This window comes from Canis lupus, chromosome 4 (genome assembly GCF_003254725.2).
Source record: "Canis lupus dingo isolate Sandy chromosome 4, ASM325472v2, whole genome shotgun sequence".
Lineage (NCBI taxonomy): Eukaryota > Metazoa > Chordata > Mammalia > Carnivora > Canidae > Canis > Canis lupus.
The window spans coordinates 25,957,426-25,974,679 of record NC_064246.1 but is presented as its reverse complement, the minus strand read 5'-3'; the positions used below and the strand labels follow the sequence as shown (position 1 = coordinate 25,974,679).

The following is a 17,254-nucleotide window of genomic DNA, read 5'->3' as shown; positions in this document are numbered from 1 at the left end:
CTTAGTATCTGGCATAAAGTGAACAGTCAAAAAGTGTTAACTTTTGATCTTCCTGAAAGACAGGTGGGACCCCATGATCACGGATATGTATTCCCTACTATCCGAGGGGGAGGGGGACGACTGGCCTGATTTCAGGAGATGTTCGAGAGCCCCTGGGCCAGGCTGGTCTCGGGGCTACCAAGAGACCAAACTTAGACAAAGTCTTACATGCGAGTTTGGGCCCAGGTTGTTAGTGTGCATGCGCATGTGGTCCTGAGATTTAAGAACCCTAGGACAGCACGCCCAGGTGGGGGAGAGGAGCGCCGGGGGGAGGGCCCCCCACCCACCCCCGCGTCCCGGAGATGCTGCAGCCCAGCCAGCGGAGGCGGGGCCTAAGAGGCCGGGGCGGGGCCGGCGCCGTGGGGGCGGGGCTTGTGCCGCGGGGGGCGGGGCTCGCGCCGCAGCCTGAGGCCCCGCCCCCAGCGGAAGTGCCGCCGGGCCCGCCCCTCCCTCGCGGTGCGGGGTCCCCGGGCCGGTCCCCGGGTCGGCTCTGCCCCACGCGATTCGGCTATTAGAGGGAGTTCGGTCGGGGCCCCAGCGCCTGGTCCGAAGAGGAGGACCTGGGTCGGCGTGCGCGGCCGTCTCGGGCGGCGCCCTGTCCCTCCCACTCCCCCGTCCTCCTTTCCATTCCTCTGTTACGGGCGCGGCCGCGGGCGCCGCGGGGAACCGCACAGGTAAAGACTCTGCTCCTGAGGACGCAGGTGTGGGCGCCTCCCCGGCTGGACGGGCAAGGGGGAGGCTGACGGCACGTGCCCAGCTTTTTTCTAAAGCGACTGTGGACGGTGGGGCTGGGGGTGGGCGGGACGCGGCCCCCGGGAGCGCTGGGGAGGTCGAGGGGGCGGGACTGAACCCCCAGAGCCTGGGAGCCGGATCATTGGTGTCCCCGCGTCTTGCGCAGGCTCCGTGGTGCCTGCGAGGTTGTGAGCTGGTTGGGCCGGGGCCGGGGCCGCAGCTCGGGCGGGTCATCCCCCCCACCCGCTCCCCGCGGCGCCTGGGGTCTGACGGTCGCTCCTCCCGGGCGCGCGCAATCCGAGGTTTGCAGAATGAAAATCAATAAAATCAATGCAAATGCAAAGAACACGAAACGTGTTGGATTGTTGTTATTATTTGCGTTTGTTAAATTCTTTTATTAAAAAAAAAACAAAAAACATTTTCTCCTTGGAAAAGGTGGCTTTGGCTCGGATCAGGGCCTCGGAGAGGGACGCAAAAGCCCCCCCCCCCGGGGTCTTCCCGCAGGGGGCAGGGGCGGGTCCTCGGTCCCGAGCCGCTCAAACTTCCCGGAGCCGCCCCGCTGGATCCAGCCGCGGGAGGGGAGCCCCCGGTGCGCTCGGCTTCCGGATAAGGCTTTCCCCTGCGCCTCATTGTCCGCACTTTAAGGAGATGCACCCCCCTCTCCACTCGCATTTCCCCGGTTCACCACCTCCACGCCACGGGGGCCGTGCCTCCTCCCCTCCACCCCCCCCCCCAGCTCTCCCCGGCGCTTTAAATAATGATATTTGCATGCAGGGAGCGATTCATAAATATGTCAGGGCCGGTGAAATATAGGCAACATTTCAAACTTTCTATTTAAAAAACATGAATTATGGCCGCGGAAAATGTGTTCCCATTTAAAGGCGATACGAAGTATTTGGTGTCTCGTCCCCGGGCCCATCCATCACGCAGACAATAAAGAGAGTTTTTCGCCCTGACACCCGCGATTTATGGGCGCCCTTCTCTGCCCTCATCACTCACCCGCCGCGGCCAGCCCGGCGACAGGCCCCGCGGAGAGACCGGCAGCCGCCCCCCACCCCCGCGCCGGCCCGCGCGCGCACTTTGCGCCCTCGCCGGCCCCCCCAAGGCCGCGGCTCCCAGGGGGGAAGCGCCCGCTCCAGGGAGCTGGGAGGTCGGCGGTGACGGTCTAGGCAGCCGGGCGGGAGCTGAAACCACCTTCGTCCTCTCACCCCCGTGCAAGCCTGTCTTAGGGCCGGGCCCGAGCGCGCCCAGAAGCGGCCTTGCGGGCCGGCTCAACGTCCGGGCCTCGCCCGCCAACCGCGGCGCCGCGCCTCTAAGTTTCCAGCGCAGCCCGCCGGGGGTTATTTACGCGGGGGTTCGAGGTGAGCGGAGAGGACTGGGCCAGGGGTTCCCCAAGCCGATTGCTAGGCATCCCGCCCCGGGGAAGGTGAGCTGGTCCCCCGACCTTCCCTGCGAGCCCTGCTGGGCGGACGCTTCTGGGCAGAGCTCTTTCTGCAACTTTTACAAAGCTTCCTTCTCCCTGGTGCGATCCCCACCAACACATACTGGGCGTCCGCTGCCCACTGGAAACTACTTTTTTACCGACGGAGGCCGAGGGGTTGGCGAGAAATAAGGAAGGGGAGGCGCCTTCCCTAGGGTTTCGCCTCGGGCCAGGCTCGGCCGCCCCAAGCCTCCTTCAGGCGGCGCCCCCACCTTGCGCGCGCGCACGCACCAGCGCGCGGTCCTGCCTAAGTCGCCACCGGATCGTTGTGGCAAAGTTGCGTCGAAGAAAGTTCGGGCTTCTTTTGCCTCGGCATTTGCTTTCAGTTTTTGCCGAGGGCGGACTCCGCCCGGCGGGTTCCCGAAGCACACCCCCCCCCAGGGATGGGGGCTGCCGGGCACTGCCGGGCAGCAAGGGGCCGCCCCCGGCCTGAGGGCGCTCACAGCCCAGTCTCCTTTGGAGGCCGGACCTGCAGCCGCAAGATCACCAGGAGCCACCTCGCGTCCCGCGCTGGGCCGATGCGTCTGCATACACTCGAACCGGGAGCCGTTTCCTGCCGGATGCCTGCGAGCTGCATTTATTCGGATCCTGGAGGCGCAAACCGCAGAGAAATCCCGTCGATTCTAAAAACGACAAGGTTGAATTTATTAGAGCAAGATTTATGTGTAAGTGCAGGGAGATGAACATTATACAAACAGCTCCACGTCTAGTGTGAACGGAAGATCGCTTCCGGTTTCAAGGGCATGTAATATAACCATTTGAATGTTTAGATCTATAGAGGGATATAAAATATTATTAAATTCTTGGGTGTGTACACATACAGTTTAGTTAGAAAAATTCTAGAGCAAGTTTGTTGTTGTTTTTTTTAAAACAGTTCCTGCTTGAATGCAATTCCCGCTCGAGATGATAGCCTTCATGTCCCAATAACCACCCAGCGAATATTTCCTATAACCAGAGTGAGTTCTGCTAGGTTGAAGGGTGCATGCATTATGTGTGCCTCTTTAAATATCTGCGGAGGAGCAGAGGTGAAATAAATACATTTAAGGAGAGCAAGCACACAGATAATTGAACTGCATCGCTACAATATTTCTGGGCATGGAAATAAATATTACTACCAGGTGGCCTGCGGAAGGTGTGCACAAATAGGGGGGCTTTCGGGAACCCGGGGTGGGAGCCACGGGTGCTGCAGCTCTGGACACCGAGCACGCTGAGGTGGGCTCTATTCCATATCCTCGACCTCGGACAACGCCGTGACTGCTGGGCGAGGCACTGCCGGGACAGCCAACACTGCCTTGCCTCCGGGGTTCTCCACGATTCATGCTCCGGGAGGGAGACTTCAACAGGCGATGAACCTGGCATTTGGGGTCATAGGACCTGGGGTCATGCCGGCGGACCTTTCCCCCTTAGCCACTTCAGTGACCCCACAATCCTGGCTCCAGCGGGCTAGGCAGTGGCCATTTGGGCCTATGGATTTGGAGCAAGAGCTCAGAAAAAAGACAGGTCGTGCTTGATCCCGAGGTGTCTCAAAGCGCAAAGCTGGAGGACACCGGAGAAGGCCAGGATTTCGCTTCCATGCGGAGTCTGGGCCCCACCCAGCCGGGGAGCTCCGGTTTGAAGCCATAGAAGTGATTATCTGACTGCATTTACTTATTACGTGTTAGGCACCCCCTCACAGACTCAGTGCTGAAGCCCAGATGCCCGGAGGGTGTCCTCCACACACTTGCAAAGCTCAAGCAACACCAAGAGCGAGGTCCGCGACGTTGTAGCTGTGAAACTCCAAGGCCAGATACTTATTCCAGAATAGGGCTCTTGCAACAGTCCAACCATCACACTGCCCTGGTCCTTTTTTCTCATCCCTCCAAGCGCACCCAACCCTGGCACAGGCGCAGAGCTTCTGAGAGCCCCTGCTTGGGGAGAAATTAGGCAGGACTTTGTCAGGAGTTCCTGGGAATTGCACACACTCCCGAGGCAGCCCTGCCGCAGAGAAATAACCCGGACCCTAAGAATGCCCTGCTTCAGAAAGTGTGACTGTGCCAAAGTGGTCTATACTGTGTACCGAGAGGAGGGAGAGAGAATAGGAAATATTCCCTGTCAAGTAGGAAAGGGGGGAAAGGAAGAGAAAAAAAAGAATAAAATGGTTAGGGAATCTAGAAAGAAGTGGGTGGGAAACAAAAAAAAGAGAAGCAAGGAAAGAGGAAAAAGTCAAGAGAGGCGATCTGAAAAGTGTACAGGCGATGGCGAGGCCCTGGGACCAGACCGTGGCTCCGGCAGGCCCGGTGGCACCGCAGGCCGGAGAAGAGGTGAGGGCCGCCCGAGCCGGTCCCCCACTAGCCCTGCGAATCTGGGCCCTGCTCCCAGTCCGGAGGGGCGGGCCCGGGTCCAGCGGCCGCCGCCTGCTCCTGCTCTCCCCCCTCCCGGGGGACCACAAGGCGGGGCGGGACCGTGGTGGGGAGGCCCCCAGGGGCGCGCGCCAGTCCCGGACTGTTGGGGCGCTCTGGGCCAGGCTTTCCAGCTCGCCGGGCCTGACCTGTCAGGCGGATTATCTTCGAGGGAGATTAATAGGGGAGGCGGGCTGCAATAATAATCGTTTTGTTTGATGTGACAACTCTGATAGGCGTTGATTTACTTACAAACTGATAGGCTTTTAATTGAGCGCCTCCGCCGAGCCCGAGATGAAAGGGAAGCGGCGGTGAAAGGCGGCCCGCCTGCCCTCCGGCCTCAATACTGATTAGCCATCTCGACAGTGAATAGTTCAAGGCATTTTCAAACTTTTTTCCTCAGCTCTCTCGCCTTCCTTCTCCTCCCACCCCCTCCTCAAATATCTGCCATGCCCACTCCTTTTTTAGAGAAAACAAATCATTTACACTGTGTGCAAATAAAATCCGCAGGACATCCACGCCAACCGCCGCTGGGGCTGCAGGCTTTAGGCCTAGTGCGGAGTAATTAATAACTCCCCCACCCCCAAGGCCTCCAAGGCCTTCAGGGATTTGGCCTCCCCGGCGAGGTGCGCAGGCTCCGATGCCGGCGCCTCCCGAAAGCCCGGGGCGCGCAGGCCCCCAGGCGCCCCCGTGCGCTCGGACCTTCCGAGTCGGGGTTTGCGAAGAGCGGATGCACGCGGACCACGGTCCCCCCGCGCGCGCCGCCCGGCGCAGGCCTGCGAGCGTGTGCGGCCGCACCGAGGCACGCCCCTCCTGGGGCACGCGGGGCCCACTCTCTGGTGCCCGCAAGGCTTTCGGTGCCGGGGTTGATGCCCGAGAACCGCTCGATGTAAAGAGAAAGCTGCTGGGATTCCAGGAGAGGCAAAGAACTGAGTCTGGGGCGAGGCGGGGGGGGGGGGGGGATCTCGGGGGGAGGCGGGGACGGGGCGGGAGGAGACGCCCGCTGTCACCGCCAGCTCTGGCCACCGCCCCCAGCCTTCGGGGTCCCGGCGGCGGCGTGTCGAGGAGGCTGCGGCGACGCGCGGCCCACGGCCGGGCTCGCGGAGCTGGGAGCTCTACGGGGGATGCCGGCCGACACCTCGACAGCCGCGCGCTCCGCGACGCAGACACCATCACGCCCGCAGGACGCCGGCGGCCTCCCGCACCCGCTGCCCCGCAGAGACAGCTGAGGACTGTCCTGCCCTCCGAAACTCCCCAAAGATTATTCAGACCACCTTCACAACCTCGCGTGTGGCCTCACCGCCGTCTCACGGACTCACCTTCCTCGGGTGCCGCACCGTTCAAATCCCCTTGAACGCAGGTGTGTGCTTACACCTACACACACGCACGCACACACCCCGACCAACAGCAGCCCCAAACACACACCGCCTCACTTTCCTCTTCTCCATCCAGATCATCTGTAGTCAAGTTACGGTCTCATCAAGTTTACCAACCCAAAGGATCAAGGGATAAGACGAAAACGCAGGAAGAGAATGCCTACGAGAAAATTCTAAAACTCACCCCAGAAAGTTCTCGGTACCTGCGTGGAGTGGGAGAGAGACAAAAAGGCGGGGGTGGTGGTGGTGGTGGTGGATGGAGTGGTGAGAGAGGAGAGGGCGAGCCTGCGGAGGGCAGGTCCTAGCCCCGACCCCCGCCGTCCGGGGCGCAGCGCCGAAGGAAACCGGGTGGCCAGCCCCGGCCCCTGCCCCCCGCGCGGGTACAGACCGGCTCCTGGCTCCCCGCGCTCCCTGCCCTACCATTTATCAAAGGACTTGACAACAAAAGAAGAGCCGGGGCGGAAAAGTGGGGGAGGGGAGATTCAAAGTCGTCCAAGTCCTTCCGAGGAAGGGGTAGTGTCCTCCTCCTGCCCCCTTTTCCAGTTTCTGCGAGTTTCTGGAGGCGACCTCCGAACTCGCTCCGGACGCTCCCCAAGAAAGCCCTGAGAACGCACACAGCGGCACGGAGGTACACACACACACTTGTGCACCCAGCTCCAGGTACACGGAGGCACGCACAGCGCCTCCCCTCTTCCTTCCAAACCGTCCGAGTGACGGTGCAAATCGAGGGGAACACGGCAGTCCCGCTCCGCTTCCCTGGAAGACCCAAGTTCCTACAGGCAGCCGCCCCCTCCCGCTCTCGCCCTTTCCCTCGGCTTCCCCTCCGCAGCTCAGTCCCCGCTCGGCGTTCCTAGGAATTCGAGCGAGCAGCCCAGAGTAAGCCCAGCCACCCAGCCCGCGGGGACACCGCAGGGTGGGAGCGGGTTGGGGAGGGGGCCGGGGTCCGCCCGAGTCGCCTCTCCACCGTGCGCCCGAGGCCGGGCCTCCTCGCGGCCTCTCAGCCCTTGCCAGGGCTCGAGAATCAAGGCGGGGGGGGGGGGAGCGACCCCACCACGGACCACCGGGACTCGACACTACGTTGTGGTGCGGGGCTCTTGGAAGCCTGAGTTTGGGGTCGGGGCAGGACGAAGGATGGGGTCCGCCGCAGGCTAGCAGCCCGACCTCCTCACGCTCCCGAGGGACTGACTCTCCGGGGGACAGAAAGCTCTCCCATCTTAGACGTCGCCGCCGCCCGCCTCGAGTACCCGGGGCAGCTTCTCCCTCCGCGGCCCCAAGAGACCCAAGTCCCAGAGGTAGGAAGGGGTCTGTCCTTCCACCCCGAGAGGGGCGAGGCGCGCACCTCGGGCCTGTGCCACCCTCCCGGCGCCCTGGGCACACCTGCGCACTTTACTCTCACTATTCATTTTCCTGACACACACAGCCTCTTTCCCCCTCTTCCATTCTTTCCCTTAGAGCCGCCCCCACCCCATCCCGGGAGGCTGCTCCTCCCCCCCCCTCTGCTGGTTCCCCCTTGGTCTCTTCCTTACTCTCCATCTCTCTCTTTCTCTCTCCCTCTCTCTTTGTCCCTTCAAGTCGCACCCGCCTTGTAATCAGCAACAAAAGCTGACATAAATCACGGGCGGATTGACAAGAGCTGACAAATAACTGATTGATTGCGGTCGAGGAACATTGACAATTGATGGAGGGGTGGAGATGCCCAAAGAACTGGGGAGAGAGGGGGAGAGAGGAGAAGAGAGGGTAGCAGGGGAGAGTAAGAACGGGGGGGGGGGGACTGAGTGTGAAACAGAGGAAACATGTGACCCCCGCTCCAGCCCCAATCTGCGCGTCCCCGGGCGTCACGTGGCTGGGAAGGGCTGGGAGCCCCGCGCGCAGCCCGGAGAGGAGCCGCCGCCGCCGCCGCCGCCGCCGCCGCCGCCGCCGCCGCCGCCGCCGCCTCCACTGCCCACCTAGCTTCTGGTTTCTCCGCTGCCGAACCTCGGGAAATCAAAGCGGGCGGGCGGACTTCCTCCGTCACCCGCTCCGCACCTTTCCTTACCCAGGCGGCCGCGCCGCGAGAGATTTCAGTTACTGAGCGAGACAGAGTATTTGGTGTGTGGGTCCCCTGTGCACCCCTGGAGCCGAAAGTCGGGCCGTTGTCCGGACTCCCGCCGCTGCGCCTTCTAGTCACTCCCTCAATCCTGTTCCTCATACGCACCCTCCTGCAAAAAAAATAGGTTTCGGTTTATTTTCGAGCCCGGGAAAGGCAGGACGACGCAGAAGAAAAAAAGAGGGAGGCGGCCGAGAGCAAACGCAGAATAAATGTCCAGCTCGTCCTCGGAGCGAAATCGAGGGAGGGGACACGCGGGAGGGGGGCGGTGAAGAAGGAGCTGCCCATTAAAACCAGCGCTGAGAGTCCTGGCGGCGGCGGCGGCGGCGGCGGCGGCGCGGGACGCGTCACATCCCCTTGACCCTCCAATCACCTCGGGCTCCCATTTGATTGGAAGGCGGCAAAGGCTTTAATCTCCCCCTCGGTGCAGCTGCTTTTGAAGTGAGTTTCCTCGCCAGAGCCCCGGCTGGACAGGCAGCGGCTCACATCGCCCAGCGCAGCGCCAGCGCCGGGTCGCCAGCGCGCAGCGCAGGGGCGCAGCCCGAGGCGGACACGGCGAGCCCCGCGGCGCGCGCACAGCCCGGCCGGCTCCTCCCGCGCGGCCACGGCCCCGCCGCGGGCCACCCAGGATTATCCGCTTCTGGCTCCAGGCGCCGAGAGGGCGCGCCGGGTGCCCGTGGCCGCCGCACCAGCTCCTCCTCCTCCTGCTTCTGCTCCCCGGGCGAGCGCGCAGCCCGGAGCCCGCCCCGCGCCTCCCGGAGCCCTCCCCCCGCTGCTCCCATGCGTGCGGGTGGGTCATGAGCACAGCGCCCTCGCTTTCTGCCCTAAGAAGCAGTAAGCACAGCGGCGGCGGCGGCGGCGGCGGCGGCGGCGGCGGCGGCGGCGGCGCGGACCCTGCCTGGACCAGCGCGCTCTCTGGAAATAGCTCCGGCCCCGGCCAAGGCTCGTCCCCGGCCGGCAGCACCAAGCCTTTTGTGCACGCTGTGCCCCCCTCTGACCCTCTCCGCCAGGCTAACCGCCTGCCCATCAAGGTGCTGAAGATGCTGACGGCACGGACTGGCCACATTCTGCACCCCGAGTACCTGCAGCCCCTGCCTTCCACTCCCGTCAGCCCCATCGAGGTAAGGACTGTCCCCGGCTCGCGCGGGGACCCCCCCCCGGCTGCCGCTCCGTGGGATTTCTTGCTCTCGGGATCTGGGGGTGGGAGTGTGTGTGGGGGATGGGGGCTGGGGGGGCGGGAGGTCAGAGTGATTCAGCTCTGGGATGGGGGGAGAGCACAGTGCTCCCGAACCCGTAAAACTAGGGCGGAAAGAGGGGGAGGAGGTAGATGGGGTGTGATTGCTAGGGGACAAAGCGGCCAAAACTTATTTCTCTCTCTGGTATTAAAGCCCCAACCCGGACCCAGGCCCCCTCACTTTGGGCCCCGGAAGACGGGCGGAAGTCGAAATGCGGTTCCAAAGTCGCAATCTTAAGGTTCCCCAGAAGCTGGTATTTGCACACAGCCTCTAAGGCGCCAACTGCCCAAGCCCTTACTCTGGATAATTGGGGATGTGCGTGTGTGTATGTGGGGGGGGCGGGGGGGCGCAAAGGTATAGTCCTGGGTCTAGGAGTCGGAAACCAAAACATTTACTGAGTATTTAAAAAAAAAAAATACGGTTAGCTCTTAGAAAGGTCAGGAAAGATCCTGATTTGGCCGGGGCGCGGGGCAAGGGGGGTGGGGCGGACTGCCGCCTTTCTCAAGGGCGAATGTCTGTCCGTGTCGGTCTGTCTGTCCGTTTGGCGAGGAGGGTGAAGTGGTGCTGCCTAGGATTGCGCCGAGAGCTGGGAGGATCCACACTGGCGGTTGCGGAAGGGCGTTTGAACCCCAGAAGCCAGGATTCTAAAGGGTTTCCCCTTCTTTCTCTTTGTGCCACCCCCCCAACCCCACGTCTGACCCGCAGCTTGATGCCAAGAAGAGCCCGCTGGCGCTGTTGGCGCAAACATGCTCACAGATCGGGAAGCCCGACCCCTCGCCCTCTTCCAAACTCTCCTCTGTCGCCTCCAACGGGGGCGGCGCGGGCGGTGCGGGCAGCGGCACCGGGGGCGACAAGGACGCAAAGTCGGGCCCCCTCAAGCTGAGCGACATCGGCGTGGAGGACAAGTCGAGTTTCAAGCCGTACTCCAAGCCCGGCTCGGATAAGAAGGAGCCGGGAGGCGGCGGCGGCGGCGGCGGCGGCGGCGGCGGGGGCGGCGGCGGGGGGGTTTCGGCCGAGAAGTCCGGATTCCGGGTACCGAGCGCCACCTGCCAGCCATTCACGCCCAGGACAGGCAGCCCCAGCTCCAGCGCGTCGGCCTGCTCGCCAGGAGGCATGCTGCCTTCGGCCGGGGGCGGCCCGGAGGGCAAGGACGACAAGAAGGACCCCGACGTGGGCGGCGGCGGCGGCGCCAGCAAGGGCTCCGGGGGCGCCTCGGCCGAAGGGGGACCCGCGGGGCTGGCGCACGGCCGGATCAGCTGCGGCGGAGGGATTAATGTGGACGTGAACCAGCACCCAGATGGGGGGCCCGGGGGCAAGGCCCTAGGCTCGGACTGCGGCGGCTCCTCGGGCTCCAGCTCCGGCTCCGGCCCCAGCGCGCCCGCCTCCTCCTCGGTGCTGGGCTCCGGGCTGGTGGCCCCCGTGTCGCCCTACAAGCCGGGCCAGACAGTGTTCCCTCTGCCCCCCGCGGGCATGACCTACCCGGGCAGCCTGGCCGGGGCCTACGCGGGCTACCCGCCGCAGTTCCTGCCGCACGGCGTGGCTCTCGACCCCACCAAGCCCGGCAGCCTGGTGGGGGCGCAGCTGGCGGCGGCCGCGGCGGGCTCCCTGGGCTGCAGCAAGCCGGCCGGCTCCAGCCCCCTGGCCGGGGCGTCGCCGCCCTCCGTGATGACAGCTAGTTTGTGCCGGGACCCGTACTGCCTCAGCTACCACTGCGCCAGCCACCTGGCCGGGGCGGCGGCGGCCAGCGCGTCGTGCGCTCACGATCCGGCCGCGGCGGCCGCGGCGCTCAAGTCCGGATACCCGCTGGTGTACCCCACGCACCCGCTGCACGGCGTGCACTCGTCGCTGACGGCCGCCGCCGCCGCCGGCGCCACGCCGCCCTCCCTGGCCGGCCACCCCCTCTACCCCTACGGCTTCATGCTCCCGAACGACCCGCTCCCGCACATCTGCAACTGGGTGTCGGCCAACGGGCCCTGCGACAAGCGCTTCGCCACGTCCGAAGAGCTGCTGAGCCACTTGCGGACCCATACGGCCTTCCCCGGGACAGACAAACTGCTGTCGGGCTACCCCAGCTCTTCGTCCCTGGCCAGCGCCGCCGCGGCTGCCATGGCGTGCCACATGCACATCCCCACGTCGGGCGCTCCGGGCAGCCCCGGGACGCTGGCGCTGCGCAGCCCCCACCACGCGCTGGGACTCAGCAGCCGCTACCACCCCTACTCCAAGAGCCCGCTCCCCACGCCCGGCGCGCCCGTGCCCGTGCCCGCCGCCACCGGACCCTACTACTCCCCCTACGCCCTCTACGGACAGAGACTGACCACGGCCTCGGCACTGGGGTATCAGTGAGGGCGGTGGGGAGGGTCAGCGAGGGAGAGGAAGGGGCAGGGGGGAGGGAGGAGCCGAGGGGGGTGGGAACAGGGCAGAGGCTACTGTCACCCGCGCGTGGGGATGCCCCGGGCCAGGAGAGGGGAAAAAATATATATATGCCGTATCTATCTACCCGAAACAGCGACCGAGACCCGGTGGGAAACTCCTCTTTCCACCCCCACCCTCTCACCTCCCCACCCACCCAAACTTTATAAAAGTTGGAAAAAAAATATCATTTGACTTTTTATAGAAAAAGAAGGAAAAAATTAATTGAGAAAGTGTTCATCTGAGGACTGCATCGGTGGACACTGGTATTTATTTATGTTAGCTCCAAGCGGACCCGTGGTTCAAAAGTGCATTATTTAGGTTGAGCTCCGTAGGTTAAAAAAAAAAGAAAAAAGAAAAAAAAAAAAAAAGGAGGAGGGGTAAAAAAAAAAAATTTAAATCTCGAGGGTAAAAGTGTGGAAAACAAACCCTCCCGTCCCTTGTAGATTATAAATAAATACAAAACCGCCACAGAACTAGAGGTCTTCTCTTTAATGTTACTTTAAAATTGCTATTATTGTATTGTACGTTCTTATTTAATGTCTGATTGAAACACAAATTTACATGCATGTTTGTTACAAAAAAAGAAAAAACAAAACAAAACAAGTCACAATTTGTCAGCTCTGATTTCAAATTGCAATTATTTTTAAGGTGTATACCATCGAAAGAGAATGGGTATTTTTTTGTATGTATTCTGGAAGAAAACAAAAAAAAAAAAAAGGAAAAACAATTCTATTCCAAAACCTCATTTGCCTTATTTTGTTCTTTAAAAGGAACACAACTATTTTTAATTTTTAAGTCCACCCGCTGAGAAGGGGACAAGTAAGGTTTACGTCATGTACTAAAATAATAGACAATGTATCGCTTTAAAGATTAAAATTCCGTATATTTGATGTATTAAAAGGTTTTACTTCTTATTATTATCTTTTTTATTTTTATTTATTTATTTATTTATTTATTTATTTATTTATTTTTTTTTGGTTAAAGAGAAAGGAAGAGCGTGGCAGTTTCGGCCGCAGTGGGTTCCCTGGGCCTCACGGCTACTCCTACTTCCCAGGACCGTGGCTGCATTTCCTATTGTTTTTGTTGTGATTTTCGGGAGGAGGCAAAGGACTGGCCAGTCGTGGGGCTGGCCTTGGGGAAAATATTTTTAAACAGGGGATTTCACAGATTTGTGGATAGTGTCCTGAGCCATCACTCATTTAGTCTTTAATTTTTCTCCCGGCACACGGTTTGTTAAAAGTGAAAGGAAAAAAAATGATTCTTAAAAAATCATTCTTTCCCTCTTGAGATTTTTGAGAATTTGGCTTTTGCTTTGTACAGAACGGCGCAGTCCCAGACTGTCCCCGAGGCCTCAGCCCCCCGGAGGTGCCACTGCCCCTGGGCCGCGTCTTTCCGAACAGCCCCCGTCCCAGGCGCGCAGCCGGGAGAGGTCGGGGCACCGTGAGCCCTCGGGAGCCTGTTTCCCAGGCCTGGGAAGAGTCGCCGGAACCTTCTAGCCCCCCGGGGTGGGGAGAGGGAGTTCGCTCTCGTTTTCTCCCTCTGGCCGCCGGGGCCCACCCCTCGACACCCCGCGCCCGCCGGCGCCGGGGCTGCTTTTCCGCGTCCAGATGGCCCTGCAGCCCCGGCTGCACCCCAGGGTGCGCCGCAGCAGAGCGCGCCGGGCCTGAGACCTGGAAGCCCCTTCACACTCGGCCCCGAGGGGCCCCGAGCCCATCCTCGGTCTCGCCGGGGCATCCAGGGGGGCGCCGAGGGCCTGTCCCGGGGCTGCCGGCTGGGACCGGAGAAGGCGCGGCGGGACCCTCCTCCCCAGCTGGAGCGGCGGGACCGAGCTGCACGTAGCTCCGAGGCAACCGCGCAGAGAAGAGCCCTAATCTATATTTTTTTGAGGGTGTAGGAAGGGGCCGAGGCCCGGTGCACCCGCCCCCGGCTCCCCGCCCCCCGCCCCGCAGACGCTGCTGCTCAGCCCTGCGCGCGAGCTCGGGTCTCCCGGCTGTTGGGGCGCTCGCCCTCCCGGGCCGCGGGAGCTCTGGGCCCGGTGCGCCCCTTTGCTGGGACCCCGGGACCCCGGAGGCGCGGCGGGTGCGCGCACCCGGATCCCCTCTCCCTGGGGTCAGGCCGCTCTGGGTTCCCTCGGCGCCAGGCTCCCCCTGCCGCCTCGGGAGGCTCTCCGCCGCGCACAGGCCGCCCCCAGCCCCGGGCCTCGGTCGGCCCACCGCGCCGTTCCCGCCGCCCGGGGCTCGGGGGCTGGCGACCCGGAGACTTTCCCGCTCTCCTCCCTGCGTCAGCCTCACGGCCGCGGGCCTCTTCCCGGGTGGCACGCACAGCCACCCCGGTGACCCACGGGACGCCGCGGGCGCTCTCCGGCCCCCACCCCCGGGAGACAACTTGGTGGAGACCCCGGCCCCGTCGCCCCCCACGCGCCCGCCCGCGCGCCCCGACTGCGGGGACCCGAGCTGGCGCCGGAGGGGGACCCGCGGGCCGTGTCCCTCCGCTGCGGCCCAGGGAAGCGGGGCTGGGCTGGGCCTGGCGCCTCGAAAACCCGGGCCGATGGCGGGGGGAGGGGGTGTCGGGGGGGGGGGAAGCCCAAGTCATCCCGGGGCTCCGGGACAGACCCCCGGCCCCGGGCACCCCGGCGAGCGGGAGGGGCGCGCGTGCCAGGAGGGGGTGCGCCCCCAGTCCCCGCTGCTGCGGGGCCCGCGGCGCGGACGTGAGAGCCAGGCCCCTGCTCCTCTCCCCAGCGCTAGCCCCGCGCCCCTGGCCCCTCGGGGCCACACGCTGCTCCCCGTGAGCCTCGCGCCTCGGGACAGGGGTCCTTGCGCCACCACGCCTCGCCCGCCGGGACCCGCATGGGCGGAGAAGGACCGAGAAGTTACCCCGCCCTGGGATTTCAGGTCTGAGACCCGCAGGGAGAGCAACTGGACAAGGTCGTGCCTTCACGCCCACCCTGGGTATGTTATTAACAAAAAAAATCCAACCCAAAACTCCCAGCGATTTTAACGGGACCTCGGTCCCGGAGAAGCTGCGCAGAGGCAGCGCAACGCCGGGGCTGGGGCGCGCGGGGCCGCAGGGAGGAGCGCCCCCCGACGTGGCGGAGGGACCTGAGGCGCGCGGGCGCCGGGCCGGCGCAGGGGGTGCCCGCCTGAGCTGCGCACGCCGGCCCGGGTGCGAGTGCGCCCCGGGGAACGCACTCCCAGGCCCGCGGGGCGCTCGCGGCTCCCTCCCGCGCTCTCCGGGTCCGCCGCGGGGTCCCCGAGCCCCGCCGGCCGCCGCGCAGGCCGCAGCCAAGAGCGGCGTGTCCGCCAGGCGGCGCTGCGGAGCCCAGCAGGCCGCGGAGGAGAACGCGAACCGGGCCCGGCGCCGGCCGCCGCCTGGGGGCCCATCCCGCCGCCCCGCGCCCCGGCGATCGCAGGCGGGGCGGCGTCTGGGGTCGCGTCTCTGCCGCTCCTCGCCCCCCTCCGGCTGGGAACCGTGTCCCCTGCGCCTCCCCACCTGCTCTGGCGGCTGCCGCTGGGCTCCTCTCGCTCTGGCGCTCTCTCCCGCAGGGGTTGGCCCAGATGTCAGGGGCTGCTCCCCAACCACAGGCTCCCACCGCCACCCTCGAGGCTCTGACGGGGCACCTGTCTGTCGAGCGGAAGGGGTCCCCTAGGGCCTAGCCCTTGCCATGGGCTGTCCATCCCTTTCTCCGCCCTGACAGATGGGGAAACTGAGTCCCGGAAGACTGTGGCAAGACCTGCAGAGACAGCGCCAGACTCCCTCCATTCAACTCCTGACCCCGTCTATGCCTTGGGGGGTGACACGGTGACCCTGGGGTCTTTGTGCCCGGTGGTCTGTAAGCAGTCCCGAAAGGCGGATGAGAAAGCCCCTCTGGTTGATGAACTCCCTGTGCTTTGGAAAACATGTAAAAGTTGCCCAGAAGGGGAGACTTGTCCCTGGGGGACCATCCGAGGGCCCCTTCTGCACATACTGGCTTAGGGTTCCTCCCCCACCAAGGCTCGAGGCCCGGCCCTGCTCAGAGAGACTACAGAGCTGGGGCTGACCTGCTCTCATTAGGGGTGTTAAAGCATGACCGTTGCTGGGAACCAGAGATTCTGAGACAGGAGAACAGTGTGGTGGACATAGTTGTTGTCTGGGGGTTTTTTTGTTTTTTTTTTTAAGTTCTCAGTGTTTTTACTATGGTTATTATTATTTTACTTTTTATTATGGATTTGCAAACATACACAGAGGTAGAAAGAGTGGTATGAAAGACCCCGGAAACCCATCACCCAGCCTCAGTTAGGAACTCGTGGCCAATCTTGTTTCCCTCCCCCATCCCCACCCCCCAACCCGTTATTCTGAGGTGAACACGGGTATCTTATCATTTCACCTCCTCAGGTATTTGTCACTTCCAGCTGGGGTTCGAAGCTATGCCAAGGCTGGCTCCGAATCCAGGGCTCATCCTGCTGCCCTGCCTCAGCTGAGGCTCAGTGAGATTGAAGGACGTTGCTCAAGTTCAGGCAAAGCTAGGATCTGAACCCATTTCTACGAAGGCCAGAACCCGAGTACTTCACCCTACCCTGTGCTGGGGGGTCCCCAAAGTCCCAGGGATACTGAGCCCTTTCTGCCCTGTGTGTGACCCCTGGGGTTTTGCAAAAAAGACTCTCTGGCAAGGCAGCCACACCTCACGGGGAAACCCACAGCACACGGGACGTTCTGAGTAAAGACAACGGAAAACCACATGGTGCAGTGGAAAGAGCACAGATTTGGGGTCAGGCTGATCTAAATCGAACTTGGAGCTCCACCCTTGGCTCAAGTCGATAGCTCAGTTTCTCTGGGCCTCGGTTTCCTCATCTGTAAAGTAGGGGCATTCATACTAACCCCCGGTGGAGTTGTTGTGAGGCTCAAATAAAATGATGTGAAAATGCCTAACCTACTTTCTGGCCCACACTGATTCTTAGTAAAGACAGCTTTCTTCCCTTCTCAAAGTTTTGTTTTATTCTGACCAGGCCTCTTGCTCAAGCATAACTGGGGCTCCCTGTGGCCCACCAGCTCAAACGCTCACTCCACCACCTGGCCATCAGAGTGCCATCAGGAGGTGGGTCATCTTCTAATCTGGCCCCTCTTTGCCTGTCTCAATTTGTGTCTTACCGGTCCTCACAATCCAGACCCTCTGCCAGCCAGCTAGTCCCCAACACCTTGGTCTGTTGTGCTCATCATACACTCCTTCCCTGAAATGCCTTCCAAACTCCCCTTCCCTCAAGACTCATCTCTTCCAGGAAGCCCTCCAGGTTTCCTCCCCCACCACCACCACTCATTGATCTTTCCTTGGTCGCATTCCCTGCACACTTACTGCAAAGGCAGAAGGTAGAAGCATGAAGGCCACTGGACTAGGGTTGAGGACACTTGGGTTTGAATGGTGCCTCTTCAGAGCTGCATGACCATGGACAAGTCTCTTCTGGCCTCTGTGACACTTGTCTCCAAAACCAATATTGGACGGTGCACACCTTGGGTGAGCCCCACACTTACCAACAATAATGTTA

General features: G+C 62.5%; 2 protein-coding genes and 1 long non-coding RNA gene across 3 annotated transcripts; 2 read left to right on the top strand and 1 right to left on the bottom strand.

Moving 5' to 3' along the window:
- Window positions 1-1,133: 1,133 nt before the first annotated feature.
- On the bottom strand, window positions 1,134-8,651 carry LOC112651414 (putative uncharacterized protein encoded by ZNF503-AS2). The gene is made up of 3 exons (XM_025434646.3): window positions 8,465-8,651; window positions 8,041-8,203; window positions 1,134-2,874 (listed from the first exon to the last, which is right to left on the bottom strand). The coding sequence occupies exons 2-3, from the start codon at window positions 8,191-8,193 to the stop codon at window positions 2,341-2,343; spliced, it is 687 nt and encodes a 228-aa protein (XP_025290431.3). The 5' UTR covers window positions 8,194-8,203; window positions 8,465-8,651; the 3' UTR covers window positions 1,134-2,340.
- On the top strand, window positions 8,651-12,652 carry ZNF503 (zinc finger protein 503). The gene is made up of 2 exons (XM_025434645.3): window positions 8,651-9,212; window positions 10,032-12,652. The coding sequence occupies exons 1-2, from the start codon at window positions 8,889-8,891 to the stop codon at window positions 11,667-11,669; spliced, it is 1,962 nt and encodes a 653-aa protein (XP_025290430.2). The 5' UTR covers window positions 8,651-8,888; the 3' UTR covers window positions 11,670-12,652.
- A 1,790-nt stretch (window positions 12,653-14,442) lies between these two features.
- LOC112651773 (uncharacterized) lies at window positions 14,443-16,647 on the top strand. The gene is made up of 2 exons (XR_003131029.3): window positions 14,443-14,686; window positions 15,433-16,647. It is a non-coding gene; the product is annotated as an uncharacterized LOC112651773 (long non-coding RNA).
- Window positions 16,648-17,254: the final 607 nt, after the last annotated feature.